Source organism: Ixodes scapularis, unplaced genomic scaffold (assembly GCF_016920785.2).
Source record: "Ixodes scapularis isolate PalLabHiFi unplaced genomic scaffold, ASM1692078v2 PGA_scaffold1__304_contigs__length_218370807, whole genome shotgun sequence".
Taxonomy (NCBI): Eukaryota; Metazoa; Arthropoda; class Arachnida; order Ixodida; family Ixodidae; genus Ixodes; species Ixodes scapularis.
The window spans coordinates 61,307,999-61,335,965 of record NW_024609846.1 but is presented as its reverse complement, the minus strand read 5'-3'; the positions used below and the strand labels follow the sequence as shown (position 1 = coordinate 61,335,965).

The 27,967-nt window shown below is 45.0% G+C and overlaps 1 protein-coding gene across 2 annotated transcripts in view; it reads right to left on the bottom strand.

Annotated features, from left to right (window-relative positions):
• The window catches only part of LOC115322019 (ribosomal protein S6 kinase beta-1), a 39,241-nt gene extending 11,968 nt beyond the window's left edge, over positions 1–27,273 (bottom strand). For both annotated transcript variants that reach the window (XM_040220400.2, XM_040504540.1), the window contains exons 1-13: positions 26,932–27,273; positions 25,943–25,980; positions 22,807–22,924; positions 20,721–20,789; positions 12,692–12,763; positions 12,413–12,546; positions 12,056–12,156; positions 11,778–11,868; positions 7,918–8,008; positions 4,717–4,758; positions 3,936–4,001; positions 617–757; positions 10–117 (exon numbers count right to left, since the gene is read on the bottom strand). In XM_040220400.2, the coding sequence (XP_040076334.1) occupies positions 10–117; positions 617–757; positions 3,936–4,001; positions 4,717–4,758; positions 7,918–8,008; positions 11,778–11,868; positions 12,056–12,156; positions 12,413–12,546; positions 12,692–12,763; positions 20,721–20,789; positions 22,807–22,924; positions 25,943–25,980; positions 26,932–27,024 (1,164 nt within the window). In that variant the 5' untranslated portion in view covers positions 27,025–27,273. The remainder of the gene's footprint in view (positions 1–9; positions 118–616; positions 758–3,935; positions 4,002–4,716; positions 4,759–7,917; positions 8,009–11,777; positions 11,869–12,055; positions 12,157–12,412; positions 12,547–12,691; positions 12,764–20,720; positions 20,790–22,806; positions 22,925–25,942; positions 25,981–26,931) is intronic.
• Positions 27,274–27,967: the final 694 nt, after the last annotated feature.

Here is a 27,967-nt window from a genome sequence, read left to right as displayed (position 1 = left end):
CAGTCTCACCAGAAACACCTGGTTGACGCTGTCGCTGAGCATGGCGTCGTCTGGGCTGTCGATGGGCGTCTGCTTGGTGAACTTGGTGTCGAACTGGGACACGTCTTCGTCGCTCGACTGGACAGACAACCCCACTATAAGATGCGCTCAGACCTCTTTTACTTCAGCGGAGGCAGAAGTCAAAGATGACGCACGATTCGACGGGGAAAAACTACCGCAATTATGTTTACAAATGTTTGACTATTTGTCTAGACCTTCCCAAACAAACTAAAGAAAAAAAGGAGTTGGGAAATTATCTGTACAGCCAAAATTTTATATCTACTCGCACGAAACTGATACAGAGAACACACATAACTTTACTCAGATTATGAAAATCCAGCGCACGACGACTCGGAAAAAACAGCTTAGAACTCGCAAGCGCCGACGAAACAATGGGTGAGCAAGAACCTCCAAATTACCCAATTTATTTTGACTAGGACCGGGCACCGACGTTACGTGTACTCGGTACCCCCAGAGTCAACGATTACGAGGCTCAATAATGTCCCCACGAGGAGGGATGGCACCACCATCTGCCTCAACTTTCTGCGGGCATGGAGCTGCAAAGACACTGACTGACCAGTTGCGGTTTGATGGGCGGGTCGACGTGCCTGGCCAGCACATCCTGCCAGTTGACATGCCTGAAGAAAGGGTGGCTCTTGATGTCGCGGGCGTCGCCCACGCCGCTGCCCAAGCGCTGGAGCACGTTCCGCCTCAACAGCTGCCGACGGAACAACGGATTTCCACGGTCACGGGGAAAAAAAGAGCAATGTCGTGCTCAGAGTTGTACAAACACTAGATTCCAGCTCTGAGGCCAGAAATAACCCAAAGAGAAAGAATTATCAATACTGAATGCTGGGCTAGTTGGTATTGGTTTTGGTTTGCCAAAGGCACGGTAGCGCTTTTTAGACGAGGACAAAGGAAAGACAAGACAGACACGAGCGCTGACTGCAACTATTTAATCAACATGGAAATGAGGCATATATACACTCTTCGATCCTAACAATCAGCCAACTCCAGGCCTTGCCGCCGCTCAGGCCTTGCCGCCGCTCAGGCCTTGCCGCGCAGAGCGGCGGCAAGGCCTGGGGTTGGCCGATTGTTAGGATCGAAGAGTATATATGCCTCTTTTCCATTTCGATTAAATAGTTGCAGTCAGCGCTCGTGTCTGTCTTGTCTTTCCTTTGTCCTCTTCTAAAAAGCGCTACCATGCCTTTGGCAACCCAAGAAAGAATTAAAAAGAATATTTTTAAAGGTGTACTTTTGCGAATTTTTGGGCTACCCCAACTAACCAAAATGTTATGAATCCCCAGATTTCACCCTTTTTAATATGGTATTTAGTATCGCAAAATTCAAAATGGCGTTTCTGAAAACGGAAGATTTGGCCAAAACCAACATTCAAATATACCGGCGCCTTTCAGTGCTGTCATGTCGGGGGAAAGCAGATTTGCAGGTCAAGAAGGTGGTGTAAAAAATTAAATATTCCGAACATTTGTTTAGTGCTGCTGCGCGGGTGCTGAAGGGAGCTTCCAGACCATATACTTGGCGCCATAAAACTACTTGCAATCAGTTGGGAACAAATTTTACAGTCCAAAAGGTGGACGGCTGCCTAAAAAATTGGCTTGCTCTTTATGTCTATACAGCCTTGATGGAGATGCGCCTCAACGGGTAATCGGTCTCTTAGCTGTAGATGAGAAATTTAGCCAGTGGGGTACAACCGCTAACCTGGGATTTTTAATGTGCATCACGCAGTAGTGATCACACGAAAGCGTGCCGGTACGAAACTCATCCAGATCGAAACGGGCGGGGGCGGCGGGGATCGAACCCAGGAGGTTCCCAGCGCAAGCTTTCGCTCCATGCTCAGAGCTGAGACGCGTTAGCCCACTTGGCCACTTCCTCCCTTGGACGGCTGCCTTCTGTTAACGTTCCTTTTATATTGTTGCCAGTAGGCTTTCAGTTTAAAAAAAACAGGGCGAGGACCAAAATTGTAAATTCTATAACTTTGGCAACTAAAATTATTTCAGCCTAATATTTGGGTTACGAACTCAACAATGTTTGTGGGTGCATTTAGCCAATTTTCAGTCAAATCGGAGACCATGAAGAAAACATCAAAGTACACCCTTAGCCTCTAAAAAAAATAAAAAAAATTTTGAAGTTTGGTTGAGACACGTGTAAAAAAATTAATTTTACGCAAAAAATATATTTTTAGAGCAATATTGACAGCGTGAGACAATTTAGTTGGTAGTCACCTCCTTTCTTGTTGTTTTCTCTCTCGGCATTTCGAGCGAGGAGAGGTGGATTGGCTTCGCCTTCACGTTAAGGTGGAAAGAGCGAATGAACGTTCTGTGATGTCATGAATCTTAAGCGCAAAATTCAAATAAATCTCTCGCCGTCAATTTTGCTCTAAAAAAATTATTTTTTTTCCATAATTTTTGACAGTTGTGTTTGATTTGACTGTTTAAAAATAAAGTTTTTTCTTTCAGGGGCCCTTTAACCCATTCACTACCAAAGCCGGCGAATCGCCAGTCTGCATGAATTTCTATTTTAAAGAGCCATTCATAGATGGCACGCTATGTAGTCTTGGTGTAGTGCAGTTAGATACATTTCCAACAGATGGCGAGGGTCCTTCTGTTAACTGTGCTTGTTTGAGCTTGTTCTTCTGTGTGTCGTCTTTCCGACGATAAAATCATAGATATCTTCTTCGACAGCGTTGATGACGGGATGTCTGGTGAGGGTAGCGAGTTTTCATAGCTTCTATTAACGACGGGAGCGATTGCGACACCAGTTTTGAGTATGAATAACGACAAGAGCGCACTGGTTGTGCGACGCCTAAGCTATCAAAGATGGAGTGTTTCGAGATCATTCATACGAGGAAGAATTTGTGAGGACCTATTGATTTAAAGACTTGAATGAACCACTTAAGCATGTAAATAAACACATCTTTTCTGCAGTGAGTTTTACTGTTAAAGCCAAGCGAAACAGTCGTGCCTAGTGTGGCTTGGTTTTAGGGTAAAAACATGCTGTACAGACGGCCCAGCAGTGCGCAACGCGCGTGCTAGCGAATGAGTTAAGGAAATGCTGACCCCCCCCCCCCCCCCCCCCCCCAAATTATTTTTGACCTTCTGCCAGGCAATTTATTATGGTGTCAGAAGACTACCCAATCAATATTTTGCCACAGCATCATATATATTTAATAAAGTAAAAAAAAAACTGCAACTGTTCGAAACTGAAATTGGAGTGGGGAGGAAAAAAAATTATAGCGAAGAAATTTAACAAATCATGTGGCTGTGCCTTTCTTTTTTGTCTATCAAACTATTTGCAGTTTTTTAGAAGCCACAAAAAATGGGTATCATGTTTTTTGTCTATTTTTAGTATTGAGTGTGTGACTTCGGCGACTCACGATCTTGATTATCTTTGGTGGTTGTGTCGGCATACGGCCACGGAGTAGAGAGTGAGTGCAACTCAAACCGGCTAGTCCTTGATCAACGGTTTTCGGGTGTAAAGAAAACGAATTTCGAGCTGAAAATTGTGATCTGGGTACTTTGCCTCTTGTATGTCATGTACAAATAAAAACCTCAGAGAGCACAAATACCCGTGCCCAGGTGGAGCGTGGCAATATTTAGGTTACAAGTCCCATTTTGAAAGTTGCGACATCCTTTAGTTTTGGAACTATCTGCCAAAAAAACAGTGAGATCACGTGACACAGTGACTTTGCAGTAAGGTGACCCCATACTATCATGTAATGCTACAATAGTTTCTAGGCATTTGGTGATAGTGACAACGGAGACCCTGCATTATTACTTCGATGGCCCTCCCCCATCAAAATAATGATGTAGGCTGTAGGGGGAGAGCTATCGATCCAAATTCGCCTGTTTGGATGGCAGACTTGAGAAATGGCACACCTTCCTGAGCAGGTCTCTTGCATCTGGAGTCAGATAAGGGGGCAAGTTGAGGCGACATCGCAGGATCTTAAAAAGAAAAAACATGAGACAGAAATGAGAAAAAATAGTTTACAAAAAGACTTCTCCAGATATTAATGAGACTTCATATTGCAGACAATAAGAAAAGTGTAATAATACTGACTGAAAATAAAGAAGGACCACAGATTACAACAAACACAAGATAGTCTTGGTCAACCTTGCTGAATAAACCAGGCCAATGATGTCATAAATGCAGAGAATCGGCCAGTCAATGAAAAAATGGCAATGCCAGACAGCCCCATAATGTAGTAAAACTAAAGTAAAATAAAGTCACAGAAAAACCACTTCCTTTAACAGTGGAAAACTAGCCAGTTGGTAAGAACACTACTCACATTCTTGCCGAGTGAATTTAGAAAACTTCAAATGTACAGTCTTTGGTAATATGAAAGATCCACTGGGAGCGCGTGGCCGAGGCGGTGGCTGGCGGGGGCGCTGTAGGCGCTCCGGGGAATTCCATTCTGCTTCGAGGGGAGGACGCTCACTCGGGGCTCAGCACAATCTGACAAGTGCGTTTCGCTTTAGCTGAGCCCGAGTGAGCGTCCTTTCCTTGAAGCAGAATGGAATTGCCCGGAGCGCTCGCAGTGCCCCCGCCAGCCACCGCCTTGGCCACGTGCTCCCAGTGGGTCTTTCATATTGGCGGAGACTGTACAGGAGAAGCCTCGGCACTCAATGCCAGACAACCAACACAAAGCAGCTTTTTTACCTTTTCTATCGTCTTCTTCCTGTTCTCTGCAGTGTACGGGGGCTGAAAGGAATGATGAAAAAATGCCCAAGGTTACTTTGTGATAAGGTCACTGGCTCCTGAGGAGGTAGTGCCATTGCCTTCCCTGCCTGCTAGCCAGACACAAACGAATACTAACATACAGACAAAACCTCTTAAAGGGATTGGCCGATCGATTTTGGTTGCCATAGTGATCGCCATTTTGGGCCTTTAAAATCTTCGAAGCATCGAAAGGGTCGTTCCAACCAGTCGCACCAAGATTGCTATGGAGCATCATCGTACTGAAAGTTTTCCTCGGCGAATATAAGTGTATTTGCATGCAACCAACTCATCACTCATGCTTATCTCACCAGATTTCTCACAATTACATTGCTCTTCCGTATTTCAAGACAGGAAAATTATTTTTCAATGCCCCCAAGCACTGACGTTGCATGCGATGGCGGTACGAAGATGTATGCCATCATATATGGCGTCAGTGTTTGGACTTGGAGGATTTGAAAAATAATTGTCCTGTCTTGAAATGTACAAGAGCAGCATAATCAAAAGAGACCTGGGAAGATAAGCATGAGTGATAAGTTTATCGCATGCACAGTGCCAAAGACGCTTATATTGGCCGAGGAACACTTTCAGTATGATGATCCTCCATAGCAATCTTGGTGCGACTGGTTGGAACGACCCTTTCGAAGCTTTGAAGATTTGAAAGGCCCAAAACGGCGATCGCCACGGCAACCGAGATCGAACAGCCAATCACCCTGAGAGTTTTTGTCATCTGTATGTTGGTATTTGTTTGTGTCCGGCTAGCGGGCAGGGAAGGCAATGGCGCTACTTTCCTGGGATTGAGTGACTTTACTTTATGAGGGAATACACTTAAACAATAAAAATGCGTAGACAAATAAAGAGCAGTAGGATCTTCAAATGGGAAACCTCCAAAAGATAAGCTGCAAAGAGCTGAGGCACAAACCCACACTCTACAACTGAGGAAAATTAGTATATTTCCAGCTTCTCCATTTCATTAAATTTCTACCTTTATTACTTCATCTAGTAAGCCAAAAAAGCAATTTCTTTGATGATTAAGGCACCCATCAAACAACTTTTTAATTGAAGAGTATGAGCCCTTTGTATAATCTAAAATAGGCTGCAAAAAGTATTTGTACCAAACATGAGGCACTTTCAAACTTAGAAACAAAGAATGAATTATTAGGTATTTTAGACTTCATGCCACGGTTGTACTTTTGGAGCAGCAATGTTGCCATCTACAGTGCCTCATGGGGCGTTGGTACCAGCTCATACTGCATTCTGGAGCAGGTTAAGAGAGCTCAATGCTTGAGGTACACGCTTGAGCAAGATAAAAGCAGCTAAGATAAATTTTCATTGCAGGCGAGAAGCACTTCAGTATGCACCTTAGGTAAGATAAGGAGCAATTTTGATTGCGTTTAGCAGCATTGAGCCACAAAAGTGGTTAGGGACCTAGCGAGATAGGATAACATTGAAACTTGGTGAGCCTTTAATTACTACTAAAAAGCATTGCAACCCTTTTCGTCAACATTAAAGAACACTCGGTACAACATGTTTCTGTGACGTGTCCTCATTACTTTCTGCATGGCTCAGTTACCTTGTTACATCATGCACAAAAGCCAGAGTGCAATTAATAGTTCAGAATAAAGATGAACGCATAGCAACTAACCAAGGCGTCGTACCTGTAACGACTTTCTCGCATCAAAAATGTCTTATTAGAACCATGGCAAAGGTAATACTTATTTTATATGAAGCAACGTTTTGTAGCACTTAGCTTTAGCGCACAAAAGAATTCCGCAATATCACACTAGCTCCTTTGAATGTCAGTTACTGTTTGGTTTTATTTAGGATAGCATCAATTTGCTCGAGCACCCCAGGCAAGTCAGTGTTTGCCTCATCAAGTAGGACATCGCCACTCTCAACTTTCCCGAGTCCTCGTCTTTAACCCCAAGATTAATAATTTCTTGGGCACTACTCGGGAGGGACTTGAGCGATGACACCATGCCGAGCAGACGAGACTTTTTTCCCCATTAGCTTCACACGTAGTTAATTTTACCCGTATTTTCCCGTGAACCCGTTCGCTTACCGCACAACTCGCTTGCATCCGACATATGTCGCATCTACGAACCATGCGACGAGTGTCGGCGACGGACGTGCAAAAACGTGGAGGCATGGGAACGGTACCACAAATTCGGAGTTCATCCGACTATGCAACCCAGATCACAAGTAGCATAAATTAACGAAGTTGTTGTATTCGCAATAAAAGTGAACGCGGCCGAAGTATGCCGAACTGGTATACCGCTCGCCAGAGGGCTGCTGGCCGGAAAGGATTAGAATCGGACAACAAAGAGACTTCGTACGTTGGGAGTTGTAGCGTGCCGACAATACCGGTAGCCAAGGCCAATGCGCTGCCAGCACTGAATTTCGGTTCTATCCAATCGTGATTTATCTTGCGGTAATGCATTTTTTATTCTAAGGTTAAAGTAGTAAAAAAAAAATAGGGTATTTACTTTTGTTCATTTGTTGCCAATTGGATGACGACGGGAACACTGGCTGCGAAGACTGTCAAACCGAAGCGCAACGACTTGGCCTCTGCCAACTCGATTAACCATTTATAGTTGAAGAATAACAATGCGTTTGCAGGAGATCGTCGTCGTGGGACCCAAACCCCCGAGTTTCTTTGCACGCTTCTGGGGAGAAATCCCCGCGATTTCTCCCTCGTGTGATTACCCCTTTATTGCCAACCAATTGCAACTATGGATAGCAACTACGGGATTGAGAGCGGACGAAAAACGAAAACAAGAGAAATATGATTGTTTCGGCGCATATTAGTGTGAGTAATTGACTGCGGTGCAGTTTCTGCTACATAGCGCAGGGGGGCGCAGACAAATGCATCTGGCACAAAAATTTTGCAGATGGTGCAGCCGTTCCGTTAATCTACTAGCGCCACGCAAACATGTCTACGGTCTGAGAGATTCAACCTTGCCGTGTTGCGAGCAGGGAAATCATTGTCTACAATTGTTTTCCCTCTTGCCAGTATTTCCCACTGGTCTCGAGATCCTTTAAAACCCTTAGTCGTCACCGAATACTTTGACTGTTCGCAATAAAACTAATCTACAGATGCTGAATACAAAGCACAGATACAAAGTGGGGGAGGAAAGGACTTACAGCGCCCGTGAGCATGTCGTACATGAGGGCCCCCAAGCTCCACCAGTCAACCGCCTTGGCATGCCCCGTCCTCGTAAGAATTTCGGGAGCCCTACAAAACACAATAAAGCCAATGATTCTAACAAAGCAAGAGACAATCCCCATCATTCATGTTATTTATTCATTCCATATTTTTAAACAGAAATGATCATTAGAGGCAGTTGAGCGTGCACTCATGAAAATCCCGAGACAACATGCTTTGCGTTGTGTGCGTGTTCATGTATGTGGTTGGGTCACCTTAAAGGGTAACTGCAAAGAAAAAAAAGTTTTTTTTAAAATAGCCTGATTGGGACAAGCATGTCAAAAAACAATTTTTCCGCGAGAAAAAACATTTTTTACAGCAATATTTATTGCGTGAGACTCATTTTAGTTTGCGGCTATTTCGTCCGTTTTAAATCGCGCGCCACGAAGTTGTGATTATGTGACGTCAATCCCAAAAGGTTCTCATTGGCTAAGAGTTTGATTGACAGCTTAGATCTTGGTTGTTAAACCTTTGTTATATGTTGCAATTTCCTTTTGAGCCGCATATTTTTACGTTTAAAGAATAACCCATGTGATGAGAGTTATTATTCTTTACAAAAGGTTTACAAGACGGGCACTTCCGTTTGGATTCATACAAACAAAAGCTTCGCCATTCTTTCATGGCCGCCGAAGTCTCTGCTCCCGCCTGTCTCGCCTACCTCGACTAATCGTTTCGCCGAAGTGATCAGTGTTTCGTCGTTTCGTGCTGACCCAGGTGCTTGAGCGAGACTTCTTGAAGTGAAGTAGTGTGTGTTTAGCAGCTGTCAGTGATAGGAAGCGACGTGGGGTTTTGGCTTTCATAGCGCGGTTGTTTCGTTTTCCTCTTTGCTTGCTTAGCGTTTTTTTTTTTCTTTTTTTTTTTTTTTTTTTGCTTGTTTGCGCGTGCAAATGCCGACTTTTCGGAGATGTTAGATGCGTGATCCCGACAGTGAGCGTTCCAGCAGCCATGTCGCCCCGAAAGGAATGCTATTTGGCTGGAGGCAATCGGGCGTTCGCGTAGCGACCAACGTGTCTAGTTACGTTCTCGTCATATCGCTCTGGAGGCCGTCGAGATTCGCCCCGTGTGCACCTAACGACCGCGACTAGACAGAAAATAAAAAAGCACTATGTCCACTACGTAAAAAATAGTCTCAGTTCATGCATCTGTAGGCAGGTACGAAATCGTGCCCAAATTTATTCACACCGCACGATGCAACACGTCGCTGTGCAAACGCAGTCCAACACGAAGCATAAAAACGGCAGATTTAGGACAACAATGCGGAGTCCATTGTTCAATTAAAACGACGTAATTTTGTTGAAAACGCCCGTAGCTTTTTACTCACGGTATGCATCGGGAAACTTCCACATTTTGAAACAGAACGAGGCAGATTTACTTTTAAAAACGCTCCCAGCGTCCTCACGGACCAGTTTGACTGGATCAGCTGACGACGACGGGGCTTAATTGGTTGAACGTCAACCCCACAACAACCAATTTGCGCTCCGTTTTAGCACCGCATTACACACACCACGAACGTTTCAGCTCTGTCGCATCGCCGTGTTGCACCAAACAGAACGAGATCACCGAAACCAACGCAGCGCTGTCGTGAACCGTGGCTTGTGGTTGCGCACTCGTGGATTCTGTGACTCCCTTCGCTTTCAAAGCGCTCACGACGATTACGAACGATACTTTCCATTTTCCGGGAACATCACAGGGGCACTTACCCGGTCACGTCTTCGCTACATGTGCTCGCAAACCGCGTCAAACCAAAACAATGCGGAGGGCAAGTTCGTCTGCTTCTTGCGCAGGGGGTAGCGGTGACGTCAGAACGCCGAGCCCTTGATTGGCTGATCGCGACCCCCTATCTGAGCGTCGTCTGCTCCTTTGCAACGTCGTCTGCTCGCAACGTCGTCTGCGTCTGTCTTACCTTTCCTGCAACTTTCGGAAGTGCAGAGGCCAGAGGCCAGGTTCACAAAACGACCTTACGCCAAAAATATGCGTAAGACAAAAGTTGAGAACAAATTCGTATTCACGAAACGAAATTATCGTAAGTTTTGCGCAGGTTACGACAAAATCCTACGACAGCTCCAAAGGTGTCTTACGCACTTCTTACGATCAAATCAGCATGGCCGACAGCGTCGCGGTCGCGACGACCAACGGATGTTTATTTTTCTACGTGCGCTTCTCACGCGTCCCGACTTCATGCAGCAAGAAAAAAGTAAAAAGTACTTGAAACAGACCACGACGAACAAGAGCGCTGGATCCACGAACACCCGGGAAAAGCTCCAACGGCCACGATTCCACCGACAACGACCAAGCGAGCACGGCAGATAGGCCTAGCAGGCACTCCGACTCGGCGAAAGTCTGCCCACGACCGGCTGGCGTGCTGAATGGAATATGCCCGCGCGACCCTTGTGAACCTTTCCCTTCTGATACTTTGATCGCTGACCTCAACTTTAGATTAAGAGGTCAATCTCTTCCTCTTGTCATCTCCTTGTTTTCCGAGGCAACGGTGACTCTCGCCGGTAAAAAAGCGGTGAATCTCCGACAGACGCAGGAAAGGTAAAGCAGCCATCGCTTTGTCTAGCAGACGTAAAGCAGACGGCGTTAACTGCGCCAACCCGCCGACGCCGTTAGAGAGTGAGGAGTCTCGCCGCACACGAAAGGAGGGAAAAAGTATTTGGGAGGGAACTTGGGGACACTAGCCACCCTCACCTCTCGGTTCCTAGCAAGCAAACCTCGGCGCCTCGGGACACCTCGCCAGTGAGTCCTTTGACTTCCCTCCTTGATGCGCGTCTGCTAGTTGTTAGACAAAAACAACGTACCGCTCGAGTTATTTCGTCTGCTCACTCTGAAAGGCGAAGTCGAGCTCGCTCGTAAAGGCCTGCACTTCCGAACGTCGCAGGAAAGGTAAGACAGACGCAGACGATGTTGCGAGCAGACGACGTTGCAAAGGAGCAGACGACGCCGAGATAGGGGGTCGCGATCAGCCAATCAGGGCTTGGCGTTCTGACGTCCCTGCTACTTCTTTTCTGGTGCGCAGAAGACGAAAATGAGCCCACTTGCGAGGCGTATAGCGCGGCCTGGCGTAGTTGCCAGATCTTGCCGGAAGTCGAGACGCTGCGTCGTTCAACTCCGCAACGCAAGGAGAGTGAGGGGCGGGGCGTACTCCTCTTCCGCGGGGGTCGAAAGAGCGGGAGTTTCAAATGTGGAGAGGTTCTGACTCTACTAAATTACGTCCTGTGGCGTAAATATTGATAAAAAAAAAAATTTTTTTCGCGGAACATTTGTTTTATGACATGCTTGTCCCAATTAGGCTGTTTAAAAAAAAACTTTTTTTTCTTTGCAGTTACCCTTTAAATTTAAGTTTAACGGAAATGTAACAAGAGGACTGTGCCCATAAACATGCTCGTATCTTTACAGCTTGTTGCTCACACAGTCGGACTGATGTCAAAGAGAGGTGGTTGCACTGTATCCTTAACTCATTACGCCCATATCACAAAAAAAAAAAAAAAAAACATTACACAATATGTTTAATGTTTTCTTATAAGTAATTAGGTGCACATTGACGGACGATCAAGTAGGTTTCCCTCGGGAGTAGAAGGCCTTATACTATCCGCTAATGTGACAATCTTAATTCTTGCTACTCTGTCTGGGTTGTGCAACACAAACAAAGACACCTTCAAAATGCTAGCAACTGTTCGCATGCCACGCAAATTGAGCGTGGGTGGTACTTACATCGACAGGGATATTACGACAGCTGTGAAAAGTGGAACTGTCTACATTACGAGTTATTCTTGAACTTTGATGAAAGCTTACTCACATGTACTCTATCGTCCCGCAGAAGGTGTGCGTCATTGCACCATCCTGGATGGACTCTTTGCAAAGCCCAAAGTCTGTCAACTTCACGTGACCTAGAGGGGTAGGCACCGAAAGAAAGGCATCCACAATAAAGCGGATGAGCGAGGGCATAAAACCCGCCTCAAACAAAAGGCAACATGGTTCGAGTACAAAATAAATTTTTACCAAATTTTTTATATTAAACTATTTGCGTGACTGAAGGCAACACACGAGAATGGGTAGAAGGTTGCAGTTTCCTACCTTGGGCATCCAGCAAAATGTTTTCCGGCTTGAGATCCCGGTAGATGATGCCTTCCTGATGTAAATGTTCCAGGGCTAAGACAATCTCTGACAAGTAGAAGCTGAAGAGTAAAAGAAGGATTGCATGACTACAATGTCACGAAAGAACATCAAAGGTCAGTGCCAATACATCAAGGCAAAGCAAATTCGCAGGCAAAACACTTGCACAGATTTCAATGGGCAGAACCTTCAGAGCTCGGAAATAACCATGCAGAGGCAAAACTATGACGCATAAGGTCAAGAGTAACATGAAACATCATGCTGCGTGATGTTGTATGTTACTCTTGACGGAATACATAGACCAAGAAGTTGGCCCACCTCGCTGTGTCTTCCAGGAAGATCCCTTCCCGCTCCAGGTGCATGAAGAGCTCTCCTCCGCTGAGATACTCCAGGATGAGATACAACTTACCACCCGTTTGGAATGCGTAGATCAGATCCACGATAAACGGATGCTGCAGACGTGCAAAAAGAGAAAGTGGACAAGGAATACTTCTTATTATTGTTCCCTACTGCCTGTCTGAAAGAACCAGTTTGAAACAAACACTTAAAAGTAAGAAATACTAAGCATTAGCACATTAAAATTCAAAAAGTATTTACCTTGACAACCTCAAGGATGTTCCTCTCTGCCTTTGTGTGTGCAGTGTCCTTTTGATTCCTCACAATAGTTGCCTGTGAAGAGTAAAAAAAAAAAGCCCATTTTATGATGTGTTGTTACCAGTATATAATTGGAGATACAAAGTCCTTTCATTTAAGTACAGAGCTGTAAAGCAACTCACTTAAAGTAACAAAGCAACTATAATAAGTTATGACATCTGGGCCCAGTTGGAGGAGAAGGTAATCTGGCTTTGTGCACAAAGCCTGGGCGTCGAGATAAGCTCCGATAGCCTTGAATGCTCCCACCAACTGGAAGAGTTCTCGGCTAACAAAAACCGACCAACCATCGTGAGATTCTTGCGCTTTAAGGACAAGCAGAACATTTTGTTCTCTGGAGGAAAACTAAAGGAAACTTGGCACACGTTGTGTGAGGACCTCTTGCTTTTGGTGCACACGGCTCGCACTAAACTCTTTCATTATGGCAAATCACTGAACTCCATTTTCAAAATTCGCTTTGACAGACTGTACGCCAACGACAAGTGTTTCCGGTATGACTCTGCGGCCGACTCCGTCACAGAGATTCCTAGATAGCAGCGAGGACCTCTCTCTGATTGGTGACCGCTGACCATCACTATGCGACGTATAAAGACTTCGAACCATACAGTCACGTTCACTAACATCCTCCTTCCCAAACGCGAGGAGCTCAGTGGCTTTATTCAAGACAATAATTCTGACATTGTCATTGTTACAGAAACGTGGGTAAAGCCCGAGACAAGTGACAGCGAAATTCCCCCCCAACCTAATGTTTAATATTACCAATGTGATCGGTCTGCACAGAAAGGAGCTGGTGTGCTAATGGCGGTAAAAAAATGTATTTCTTCCTTTCATATTACTATCGGCTCCAATATCGAGGCTACTTTTGTTTGTGTTACAATGTACTGCATAAAAACTATTATCGGTGTCTGCTACTAACCTCCGAACTATAACGGCACGTCTTGCCACGAGCTTCATTCTCTGCTGCTTGAAATCAATGAGCGGTACCCAAAATCAAATGTCTTAGTCTTTGGCGACTTCAACTTCCCTAACATAGATTGGCTTAGTCTAACAACTAGTGGGTCCAGTGAAGCCAGGGATTTTCTCGATCTATGCTTAAAGGGCCTCTGACACGCCAGAAAAAAATTTTTTTTTTTTTTTTTTTCATGCTAGGCGTTGAAATGGCATGTCAGGACATCACAAAAAAAAATTGTTTCACTATAAAGGTGTGTAGTTTTTTTTTATAAAAAATAGAAATACGAGGCCCAATTCAAAGTTCCCGCCAGTACACTGTGACGTAACAGTGTACCGCAAGGTGTCGGGACGGTCAGAAGGGAGGCATCACCGGAAGTCACTCGAGTTGTATCCCTCCTCGTGCTTAGCGCGAGCGCGTGAAATATTGTTAAAGATATTTTTGTTATTCTCAGCACCTCCACGAGCGACCCAAGCAGACAAGGTTTCTTTTCTTTGCTTTTCGTCGCTTAATGTTGTTGCAAAGGTAGAAGAAGAGGAGTCGGTGAATTGACGTGATCAACTACAATGCCTAGAAGGTGCTGTGTGAGGCACTGTCCCGGTATTTCAGCAACTGAAGAAGAGATTACACTGCATGCATTTCCGAGAGATGGCAGGCATCTTCAGCCTGGAGAGTATACAACGATTCGACAACCTCGGTGTCCGAACCTTCAGCAATGCAATTGGGCGTGTCGTACGCTAGCAATCCTAATTTCTGCAAGCGTTCAAAAATTTTTTTTTTTTTTAAATTTGATAGCTTTTTATGTGCCCAGTATAGCTCTGTATCATCGGACTGACGGCATGCACTCGTACGCTGGCTTGTACTTGCAACGCTCTCATCATTGACCTCCATCACGTCGATCCAATGACTCTTCGTCCTCAACTTTTACAGCACGTGCAGCGATAAAGAGCTAGTAGAACTGAAACTGTTTCCTACAATCGCTTGTACAAAAACCAGAAAAAAAAAGAAAAAAAAAAATTTTAGGCACGGTCGCGGAGAGCGCGAGGAGTGAAACTCGCGCGACTTCCTGCGAACCCACCTTTAGTGACGTAGGACGACACCTTCCTTCTGACCGCCCCGACACCTTGCGGTACACCGTTACGTCGCGGTGCACAGGCAGGAATTTTGAATTGGGCTTCGTATTTCTATTTTTTTTTATAAAAAAACTACGCAACTCTATAGTGAAACAATTTTTTTGTAATGTCCCGAGATGCCATTTCAACGCCTAGCATGAAAAAAAAAATTTTTCTTTTGGCATGTCAGAGGTTCTTTAAACCATAATCTCACCCAAGTCGTGAACAAATTTACACATGAAGACAACATCCTTGATCTTATTGTAACGACGTCCCCAGACCTGGTGAAATCCATTAGCCAAGCGAAAGGTTTTAGCAACCACAATTTGCTGACCGTGGAGTTATCCTTACCCGTCCATTATAGAAATCTATCCTTAAAGATTATCAAGGACTACTCTAAAGCCAGTTTCAACACAATGAACAGCAACCTCTCTGCATATCTACCGTTGTATACCCGCAGTTTTTACTCTAGGACTGTGGAACAGAACTGGTTACTCTTTAAAAACAAGTTAAATAATCTCGTTGACCTGTTTGTACCCTCTGTCCATATACAGAGTGATGATTGCAACCCATGGTACAATCAAGCATTAAGGTCCCTCAACAATATAAAAAAGCGGTTGTTTAGAAGAGCAAGGCGTCTAGACTGCGACGTTACCTAGGATGCATACTTTTTGTGCCTTAAGACCTACACTCGGAACCTTTGTCTGGCTAAACATAAGTTCTTTTTTAAGGATCGTTTTAGTATCCTGCGTAACAACCCTAAAAAATTCTTGAAGATAATATCCCTTAAAGGGGCACTGACACCCCAAAGGTCGTATTCTTTTTTATTATCTAAAACGATGCAAGTTGTAGTCATAGACACGCAAAAAAAACCGCATCGCAAAAAAAAATTTCCTTGCGCGCCTTTTTATTTTTGGCGTTTATATTTCCCGCGCTCACCTCCTTGCTTCTTCTGATCGGTGACGTCAAAAATCAGGAAATTTAGAAGCTTTGTAGGCGACATTTCTATAACATTTAATAACGGCAATCGTAAAACATGTTTTTTAACGCAATGACGAACGCACTACGGCCTTTCTTTTTGAAATACCAAAAATCAGATTTCGGTGTGATGTCGCTTCCTGGATTTGTGTTCTCCCTCGGAAACCTTGGCGACGCTCGGGGAAGAAACCGGTTTTTCCCCACGCCGGCTCCCTTCTATCCCGCCTGCTCACCTCTTCCTCTCTTCGGGTCGCGGTAGCAACGGTGCTTTGCTTCACAGCATGGTGCGGAGGTTCGAAAGAAAGTCGAGTCGCAGGAGACCGCAAAATTTGACTCACTGCGCTGGCGCGGATCGCGCGGGAACTTCAAATTCGGCATTTGGAAATTGTTTTTTAATGCACAAATACTGAATTCCCAAGTTTCGAATTTTGAGGGTAATATCTCGGCATCATTTTCAATCGTTTCGGATAATAAAATAAATTACGATTTTGACGTGTCAGTGCCCCTTTAAGTATCGCTCCTCCTCTGTCCAGCTAACCGATGAGGAAGGGTCCCCACTATCTAAAAAGGACTGTGCCACAGTATTAAACAACCATTTTTCGTCTGTGTTTACATTAGAAGACGCCGACGTCCCTATATTACCAGCACTACCGTACGAGCCTATGGAACCTATTGACATCTCATGTGCTGGAATAGCGAAACTCCTTGACAACTTGAAATTGACATCCTCTGGAGGACCTGACGACATCACCCCCAAAATTCTTCACTAAACCAAAGTAATGTCCAGCGAATTTCTCTACTTAATATTCTCACAGTCCTTATCGCAGGGATGCCTACCATCTGACTGGAAACTGGGTAAGGTCGTTCTGGTCTTTAAAAATGGGATTGTTCTTCGGCTTCGAATTACCGCCCTATATCTCTAATCTGAGTAGCCTCAAAGCTTCTAGAGCATATTATCTACTCAAACGCTGTATCTCATCTTGAGAGTAATAACTTTGTTTACAAAAAGCAACACTGTTTTCGTAAGGGACTGTCTTGCGAGACGCAGCTCGTAGAATTCACTTGAGTTATGCACCAATTTTGAATACAACCATCAAATTGATGTCCTATTTTTGGACTTTTAGAAGGCTTTCGACCGTGTTGCCCCCTGTCGCCTGCTTGCCAAACTTTCATACCTCGGAATTGACCCTCTCATTCTCTCCTGGATCCGGGATTTCCTCTCGCACTCAACTCACCACAATTAATAGTTCCTCATCCACCCGCACTGAGGTTAGCTCGGGAGTTCCCCAGGGCTCGGTTCTTGGTCCCCTACTCTTTCTGATCTTTATTAATGACATTCCAGGCAACATTTCCTCTAACATCCGCCTTTTCGCGGACGACTGCGTCCTATATCGAAGGATAGCTTTTTTTGAAGACCATCTTCTACTTCACAAGAGACCTGGACAAAATCCAGGCATGGTGCACCAGGTGGTTAATGACACTAAACAAATCGAAATGCAAGTTAGTCAAAGTTTTCACGAAAACAACAAGGATCTCAGTTCTCGTACAAATTACGAAATAACTTAGTCGAAGACGTGTGTCCTATAAATACCTCGGTGTGACTAACTAACAATCTCCACTGGAACACTCGCATTAAGCTTATATGCGCTGAGGCGTCTCGCTGCATCGGTTACATAAGATGAAACCTGAAATCTGCTCCCCCATTTGTGCGAAAATTGGCTTATTAGATATACATTCAACCCAAATTGGAATATGCTGCGGCCATTTAGAGCCTTCACCAAATGTACTTATTAAATCATCTCGAGGCAGTCCAGAACCGCGCTGCCAAGTTTATTTTGAAGAAATATGATTGGTCAGTTAGTGTATCCACCCTAAAGAGCCGAACTGTGCCTTCCTTTACTAAACGTCCGCCGTAAGATAGCGCGACCCTGTCTCTTTCACAAAATCAACCTCCCAGGCGATCTTCATCGCGGCTAAATCACCCGTGTCACGTTTCCTGCATCTCAGGCAGCACAACCTATTTTGACTCCTCGTTGTTCCCTTGTATTATTGTAGGCTGGAACGACCTCCTTTCACTTATTGTAACCCACACGGATCCCACCGCATTTCGCACTGCTCTCTGTTCTCATTTCCGTTAACCCCACTGTGCCATTCTATTTGTTTGCCTCGTGCTTAAAGGGGTTATGATGCTCCAAAAATAAAATATGAAATAACTATACTGCTAGGATCCATTGTATGTTCCTATAATCCTGCTAATTTTGTTTAGAAAATGGCACGATAGTTTCGTGGATAAACCGATTTATATGTGGGCCCCGCGGAGGGGCAGATCCGGATGGAGCTGGAGGTTGGCTACGTAGCCAGCCTCCAGTGCGATGTCTCCTTGCACGCACTCAGACTTTGCTCTCTTGGCGTATCGAACCTCAGATATCTCGTTTACCTCCCACGTTTCGCGAATGCGGTCCGTGACGATTACGTTCGGCATTGATCGCAGCAGCGATGAAAGTGATTGCTATCAAGAGATGTTGGAAGCCGTTCATTTTGACTGCGACCCACTGGCGACCAGCTCCAGCGACAAAAGGTTACGGACGAACTCGCCGTGGTCACCGTCGTCCGGGAATATCTCGCAGGCGCATGCAGGGTGGAAGGTCAACGGGCCGGGGGCGAGAGCGAGAATAGCTTTCGGGTTACCGAGTTGCGTGAGCGGTTTTGATCGTACCGCAACGAGGAGAGCTGGGACGATCATGGGGGCGCCTAGAATGAGATAGTGTTCATGGTCACGTGGTTTATGGACACCATGGTGTGACTAACTTGGGCAGTGTTACCTGGTCGCCAGATGAAAATGATAAAAATTCATAAATTGAATATTGCAATTACCAGAGCTTTAAAAATCGCGTAACTTGGTGTATATACTAAGTAGCCTATGAGCATTCCATTTCAAGAATAATCTATCCGTTTAATTTTTCTGTCATAACCCCTTTAACTGGCTGCAATGTATCAATGTTTTCATCCCCTTATGATCCCCATGTACCCAGACTAATTTGTGTATTGCCGTCGTTCGTGGCGATGCCACGTATGTTTTAGCAGCACCCCATGTATTTGCATGTGTCGTTGTTACTGTTTTATACTCTCGTGTTATGCACCCCCCCCCCCCCCCCCCCTTTATGTAATGCCCTCAACGAGGGCCTTTAAGGGAACTTAAATAAATAAAAAAGAAATAACTTGTTTAGTTAGAAAAATGACACTTAAAAGTTAACAAGTTCCCAGTTAACTGGGATTATCTTCAACACTATACACTGACACTATATCAAACATGGCCAAAAGTAGAGCGCCAACTGAAAACAGAACAAGGCCAATATCTTTTCCACGATGAAGACCAAATTGTTGGCCAGCATTCAAGGCATCTCGATGTTGTGGATCATTATAGAAGTGATCGAAATTTCCTCTTTGCGAGCAATCATAAAAAGTTACAATTGGAATTGTAAAGATCATCTCGGGGAACTACAAGTGATTGGAAGATTAAAGTAGAATCCTGGCTCCCTTCTTGACTATAGTCCACGCACTTACTAACTGTACAGATATGACCAATACCAACACAAGAAGTTTGTTACACTGGCAAGAACCGTTAACAGGGTGTCTAGCAATTTATTATTTTGAAATTCCCCGACTTTTTCAGGTCTTCCCTAACAATTTCAGGTGAAATTTCCTGACCAATGTTGAGGCGGGTAAATACATAAGACCATTACAACACACAAGGCAAGGAGCATTGAGCACTGCAAAGATCATTTGGCACGGGCTTAATCCAACTTGCATATTCCAAAACATTCAGGTTCGTCTAGTCTGGATTAAACGAGCGCTTTCTTGCCGCCGACATCATCAGTCAAGGGGCCACTTCCGGAAACACAATGAAAACATGACGCTCAACCACACATGGCAATAACCGAATGGCAGAATGGCGGCATGGTTGCCAGATGCACACTTTCGGATACTTTCGGCTTAAGGCTTGGATTGAATTAGGGTCTGCGGCTTTCGATTTGTTACTAAATTTAGCAGCTCTAACTGGATCTAGCCTAGTGTCATGCCCTCAATCCAATCCAATCTAATCCAAGGCTTGGACTGGACAGCTGTTCCCTTTGCATCGGGTAGCACACTCTACATCGGGTGAAAAGAGCCCACGCTTTGCTCTAAGAATAATTTATTGCCAATTTTTCTGCCCCCAAGTCCTCAAGTCTTTGCTCGGGGCACTCAATGGCATTTCCGACTCATTCTCCCTGACTGGGCTCGCTTTTTGACAATATCCCTGACAATTCCCCTATTTTTCCCAGTAAAATTTCCCTGACAATGCCCGGTTGCTAGACGCCCTAGTTAATCCATCCTGCTTCAGGTAGCCTGTTAGTCCGAAATCGCCTGAAATCAACAGAACTAAGTTTAAAATAAAAGCAAAAATGAAAATGAAGAGACATTACGTTTCACTCAGAGCAATGAAAATCAGAAGCTTGTCACAGAACAGTTCTTGACAGAGGTTTTCTTAGAGGAAAGAATTGAAACAAGGGAAATCGGAGTGCAGCTCTTTTGACTGGGAAGTCTGGATATGTTAATGCTCTTAGTGAGGATATGTTAATGCTCTTAGTGAGGTTCAATTCATGCAAAAGTGACTATGGCTTAAGGAATTCCAAGTAAAGAAACGTGCCAACAAATTTATATACATGTATGATTTTCATTGTTAAACCTCTAGCATTGATGCAAAAGCACATTTCCGATAAACAACTGTCAAATTTATGGTAAGTTAAATGAAGCCCATACGAGAACAATCATCATGCAAGGGGAAAAGCAACTAGGGTGCTACCCCCTTTATCATGCGACATTTATACCTCTCTGCTTTAAACACCTTTATTGTGGTGCACTATGATGAAGGAAGTCTCTCTTTGAAAGCCCATACCTTTTTGAGCACCTTCATGGCAAAAACACGCCCTCCGTCTTTTCCAGTCAGCTTCCGCACCTGGAATACCTGCCACCAAAATACTCATAAGCTACGAAAATACCTGACAGGTACAGAGGGTAACAAGTCAATATTGCCACTCGTGTACAGTCACCCTGAAGACAACAGGTTATAGTGGGAAGTAACCGGCAGAAAGTCTAGTCCACCCTTCCATGCTCTTATGTTGGTGTTGCAACTTTATGTAGAGTACATACAAAAAATATCAGCTACACTGCTACCATTATAGAGCGCAAATGAGAGTACATTCGTGGGCTTGGGCATAATGCCTGGTAACTTCACCAAAATAACACTTTTGAAAATATTTAGCTGGAACGACATTTTGAAATCTGGAGTAAACTCGTCAAGGGCCACATATGAAGGACATATTTTGCATAATTACTTTTTCTATTCGGGGCATTTACAAAAAAAATAGGCGACTACAAGATATTTATAAGTGTATTACAGCTGGATAGATAAGCAACTACACATTATCCTTTTGCTTTACACAATTCTAAGCAACTTCCAAACCAACTTTAGTCCTTCGTTTTCCCTTGCTGGAACTGTCTCATGCATCAGCTATATTTCGCTTCACCGTAACTCGGCAAAGAATGAATGCAACGGCCCCTTCAAGAAAATCGGAGTGACAGAGGTGAAGCAGTTGAAGAAGAGGGGAAAGAGGAACTCCCATCTTAACACGAACCTTCTGCACATCCCAGGAGTAGCTGTTCTCCCCCTAGAAGATAAGCCTGTCACTCAAAATTCATACAAGTGGCTTTCTTTTTCACCACCTCAGACTTCGACAGTCTGCCCAAAATAGTGAGAGTATATAGTCAGCCATCTCCTTCCGACATGCTGAATGGCTCGAAGGGGCCATAGCATTCGCTCTTTACCGAGTTATGGTAATATGAAGTATAGCAAAGTGAAACTATCTGCATGGTGACCTAGTGAACTGTCAAGTGCGAGCAGAAAATGAAAATGGGTTAACTTTGGAAAATGCTCTAATCAAAAGGCAAAACCTCCAATAATCAAGGTATTTGCAAATCCCAACGAGGCAATGCTATCTATTAAAAAAGGAAATAAGAAGTGGAAAGATTATGGGTAATAAGGATGTGATGAAAAAAGTGACAAGACTGACTAAAACATGAAACTAGAAACGGTGGGGGACTGTAAGGATGTGGCTGGATTTGCTAATAGCATTGATAAGTGTTGGCAACTCATAGCACTATCGCTGACATCAGTCTACAGCAGGAGTCTCAAACACGCGACCCGCAACTTTATGGCATGCAGCCCACAAGCATTTCGCGGCTGCGAGCCCCGTTCCCATGCCTCAAGCGCTATATTTGCTGTAAATAATAGTTTCATAAAGTCGATTCATTTCCGCTTTGAAAGACGCTCTATACAGTATGTCCACACATTTTGTGCTATTTTGCCATATTCTGACTCCGTATTACTTGTCTAAATAGGTAGTTGTTTCTCAAACCACCCTCTCTTACAAATCAACCGGAACCACAATACCGCTACTAGGCAACAAGCACAAACTACTCACCAACGCAGCTCGACTGCACAAACTCTCTCTCTCTCTCAGCAGCAGGAATTAACGCAAATAAAGCCGAGCTTTTTCTTCTAGCCGTAAACGACATCATTGCTGTATTTTTTGGGGTGGGCTATCTGGCCCCAAGAATGGAACGAGTTTGAGACCCCTGGTCTACGGCGTTTATTGACTGCCAGTTTAGGCAAGTTCAACATCTACAACCATGGGTTAGTTGGGTACAACTGGCATAAATGCAAAGCATCGTGAAATTAAAAACGGCACAAAGACCAACGAAGCATGAGCAGATACACAGACAGAATGCTTGTACTTCGTCCGTCTTTGCGCAGTTTTTAACTTCACAATGAAAAACTAACTCAAGTTTCCAACAACACTACAATGCAAAGCACCATCAAAAAAAGCCCAAAGCCCAAGCAAAGCGCGACAACCCTCGTGCAAGAAGTTTACATGCCACCAAGGCCCGTATCATTTACGGCGTGAACAGCAGAATGTGCAAACCTTTCCATAGCCGCCCTTGCCCAGGACCTTGAGCAGTTCGAAGTCTTTAGGGCCAGTCTTCTCCTGATCGGGGTTGACTGTAAGCTCGGACAGCTGGATCTTCTCCACATCCTGCGACCTGCAGCACACCCACACAAAGTAAGGAAAATACCCTACGCTTGTTTACACACGCTGACACGGGCTGCGTTTTCCCACTGCACGAGCATGCCGACGGCTGTACTCGGGTCTCGCTTATCCGACTTCCAGATGTCGGCTGCAGTCACCGACAGCACGGAACACCAGGGAGGTCTTTCGGCTGTCCCGCCCCTACTGCGAGCTTCCTACCTTCGATACTGCTCCGGTGTCTCGGGAGCTTTAAAGTTGCATCCGCAGTCAAAACAATGCGGAAGGCAACAAGCATGGGCTGGGGGCCCGGCATCCAAAAGAGATGTCTCGCTGTTCTCACCGTCTGTGACAATGGACACTTTAAGCATGTCTGTTACCCGCACCACCATTGCCGGCCTGTATTTTGTTCTGCGCCCGCACTCCGATCACCTCGCTTGCGGGTGTTGGCACGACGACGAGCGACTGCGGTGGGACGCGTAAATGGCGTCCGACTGGCAAGATTTGCTCTTTAGTGGGCTGCTCACAGTGCAGTGGAGACATTAAGGCCAGGAACCATGCTTATTGCACTGAACGTGCCCCTTTAAAGTGCACGGACAGTTTGTGCCTGGTGCTGTTTTTGATGCACAGATTCACCCTGAATAACCCAAGCCGAGCATCTTGCGGGACGGGACTGGCAGCACTTCTTCTCGAGCCACGTTCACAAATTAGAGACTACTTGTTCGCCCAAGACTCTACAGAGCGCATAGGTTGTCTGCTGTAACTCATTCCGATGTACCCAACATCGAATGATATTTTCCTGATGAGCGACGAGGTGCAGCGCTGAAGACTGCATGCGAGCAGCTTCGGGTGACGAGCGAAGTTTACTAGGAATCAACGACAACCGAATGGTGCGACGAGCAACAGCAAACTATCTGCCCCAACGATGGCCCAGGCCGTTGCGGCACACTGTTTTTGACTTGCCAAATCGCCAACATGATTAAGTGCCCAGGTGCAGCGAGAAACAAGACTATGACTAGTAAAGTATGCACCTGCACAGATGGACAAGACTGTGAAGGCCTTGCTGTGTCAACTCGACATTTGCAGAAGTTGCATTGGGTTTCGACAACCTTCATTTCCGGCAAAAACGTAACAAGTGTTAGGAACTTATGCAGTCTCCAAGTCTAGGCCGTAATCTTCTGTCGTCGACACATTCACAGTTTGATTCCATCGTACGTAACACCCCGACAGTGACTGGCTAAGCACAGTATACACAGTGCTATGCGTAGTGCAGCAGCGGGAAAGCAGAAGTCAGCACTGTCGCATGAGTCACGTGATTCTACCAGTCTTGGGTAAGTTACTTTTAAGAAGTAATTCGTTACAGTTAGTTACTTTCAGTAAAAAGTAGCGAAGTTACCGTTACAGTTACTGCAACAAAAGAGTTAACTTGTTAGTTACTTTAAAAAAAAGTAACGAAGTTACGTTTCAGTTACTTTTGTATAACACAAAAAAATTAGGAAAAACTAGAAAATGCCCCTCACCAAGTTTTATAGATTAAAATTAAAAAATATGCTTTTTACTTCATATTGTAAATTAGCAGAAGTTGCTTCTCGAAATTAGTGTTTGAAAATTTCCACGCCAGAGTAGTGGCGCAAATAAAAATACGAAACATGCGCAGTGCGGAGTACTGGCACTAATCAAAATACGAAACATGCGCAGTGCCCTCCGCGTATATTGTTGTTTCACGGTTGATTCACAGATTAAAAAGAGTTTTCACAGAAAAAATAAAAACCACAACATAGATAGTGCTTCGAGACAGTTCATGAAATCTATTTGTGGCTATATTCGGGTCGTGACTCGTGAGAAAGAACATATTCACAAGTTTGTGCAAGGCCAACTTGACACTCGAAATGTCGGAATAGACGATTTGAAAAGTGCAAGGAATATCTAAATTGTACTCGTTCAGTGAAATATTATTCATAAAACACTGGAAAGTAACGACAAAAGTAACGTCGTTACTTTCATCATTATCTAAAAAAAGTAATAGAACTACAGTTACAAGTTACCAAAAAAGTAACGAAATTACAGTAACGCGTTACTACCCAAGACTGGATTCTACGATGGCGGCACCCATACAATGTTACCCGAGGGAGTCTATAGCGAGAGAGGGACCTTCCATCCTTAACCTAGGGGGAGGAGGGGCATTATTGTGTTTTCATATTCTTGAAATGAACACAAGAGAGGCTCATCCTCTCTATAGCTCATAAGTGCACAGAGAGAAAGGCAAAAGTTCCCAGCCTTGTCACAGAGACAACTGTGAAGGTTTGCCTTTACCTATATACTATGGTTTCCCCTAAGGTGTACACCAGCAAAAGCTGGTAGGCGAGCACCTCGTTCGAGGACACCTCTCGGCTGCACAAGGTCTCACACAGCAGGAGTTACTGTCAAAGCTCTGCCTGGGCTTCTAGCAGTTGCAGCGGTATGTCTTAAGACTGGTCAGACATTTGTGTCGGTTGCGTTTGCAAAAATCGTAATGAGAACAACGATAAAGTCACCACAACGAGTGCTTGCTGTAAACAATATTGCAAGTGATGCTAGAGGTAACTTTGCGAAGCAACCATGAGTCACGGTTGTTCCGGTCGTTCTGAATGCAATTGTTGCAAATGAGTGAATCAGCCTTTAAGGTGAAACAGATTATAAACAACTATGACTGGGCTGACCATAGAACTTTGTTACAGCAAATACATTGACTAGGCATTAACATCCGTAAAGCTACCTGTCATCTGTTGATAACAGTAAGCACCACTGCATACAGTATTAGTCTTTCAATAATGTACAGAAGGTCAACTAATGGCAGTGGATGTCACACAGAAAGAGGTTTCACTGGCATCATGTGGGATACAAAGTACCTTTTGCGTTTGCAGCACACTTTCTACTGAATTCCCTTTACACCACAAACTCGTAGCTTCGCGCAAGTGGAAAGAAAGTGGTCGGCACACCAGTAACGAGCGAAAAGTAATGTCACCCACGGAAAACAGAAGAAAAAAAAACTTACTCGAGGATTGAGTTTATGTTTGGTTCCACCGATAGACTCTGAAAAGAACAAGCACACAAATGGAGAGAAATCAGATAAGTGTGATTCCAAGGTCTAACAGTATTGCGTAGTACCGATCCTCGTGAAACGACTGTCACCGGTCAAGGCAAAGGCTCAGAAGCAGCCAGCCTTGCTGAAACTCAATTACAGAATCTCCAAAAAAAGTTATTTAAGCGCCACCGGCTGGCGCCTATTCTGCGAGAATCGCCGCGCGCTGGACGTGTCGAATGACTCGTATCTATCATTATTTATTTGCTGGCGACGAACGACAACAGAATCAATGCGAAGAGAGCCTCGAAACGTTTCCGCATTCTGCGCACCGGGACCGACGCCAGCGGGTCTCCCAAGAATGCACGGCTTCTCCCAGACTACCCAAAACGCTAAAATAAATAAATAAAGGAAGCCGGCTGTTTCTCGCGCAATGCCCAAGCGCAACCTCAAGAAAAATGTTAAAACAAAAAAAACTTTCCCCACCTGCTCACAGCTGCTTGCGCACGAGATTCAGGCCAGCTGGAGGCTTTCTGGGTGAAAGCGAAAGTGGGCAGGCCGGTGACAACGCGCGGCTAACCAAGGTCAACCCGCCGCATGGGCCCCAAAGCGTGTAACCTAAAACCGCCACACTGCGCAGCACGTGTCAAAATAAACACCGCGGACCCGCAACGTTACACCCGGACACCCAGGCAGGAGCGACGTGCAGGTGCGTCCGGCACCCGTCCGTCTCGACAGATGTTAGACTCAAGTCTGGACGGGGAATGCCCCGAGGAATTTCTCGAGGGAAGCTCGTTCAACGGGGCTAGTGGGACAGCCGCTCGCACGTCCAGAGTCCATACGGTACCCGCTGGCAACGCCGTGTGAACCCCTCAACGTGACACTGCGGCGGGAATACCACGGATGCCGGCCGCCAAATCGACGAACGAAGGGTGCGTCGCCGTTGACGCCGCTCACTTTACCTGCTCGTCCACTTCAATGGCGTCGTCGCTTGATTCATCGTTGTTGTCATTCTCGACGTCGTGAAGTTCTAGGTCGAAGACTCCGGCCATCATAACGAAAGAGAGCAGGCCACGCTCGCTACGACACACCCATCACGGGAAGCGCTGGTATCCGAAAAAGTTTCTTGCGGCGGTGAGCAGTCTTGGCCCACAACGTGCACGCACTTTTTTTTTTATAAACGCACCATGACACTTGCTTGCCGCCGCTACTCTCGATAGCGGATGAAGTTTTGAGCACGTTAAAGAAAATGACAAAAGAAAAGCACTCGAAGGACGGCCCAGGCCTGACACAAATCGTAAAATATTTGAAGGATTTAGGCGCGACTTCGAGGTTGTTAGTGAACCACAGCCGTTAGGCGGCGCTGGTAGACGGACACAAAAATTTACTCCGCTCGTTTTGACCGCCACGAGAACCGCTACGCTGAACTCCGCGAATCGCGATTGCGTTTGATTGCGTTGCAGTTCTCGGAACAGAAAGTAGCGCGAAGGGCAACTACTCTTTGCGGCTTTATCAGAGGCGATGGAGCTTTGACGTCTTTGCCTAGTAAGAGTCACGATAAGATTGCGGAGCAAGTACGTTTACCCAACGAACGACAAGAAAGGACAAATAAACCAACTGCCGCATTCTAAATATGAGGAAGGGACAAAAGAACGGAACACGTTGTTGTCCGTCCCTTTGTCTTTTTCTCATATTCAGTACTCTTGACAACTCGCTCGTACTTTACATAAGCTGATGCTGTGGTGCTAAGTTCGTAGTGGACCAAATACTCGGCACGTTGCCCCTGAAAGCAGCGAAGCGGCGAGACGTAAGAGCCTGTGCATTGAATTAATTTTTCGCGTGGAGGCTCACATTCTTTCGTTTACAAAAACAATCGGCACCGTTTTATTAGAGTAATTTTGCCTTTCTCGAGAATCTGTGGATGCTGAAACGGCTAAAACTTGGTTCACAACGTTCTCAAAAGAACACTAAAAACAAACATGACACAAAACAAACTGA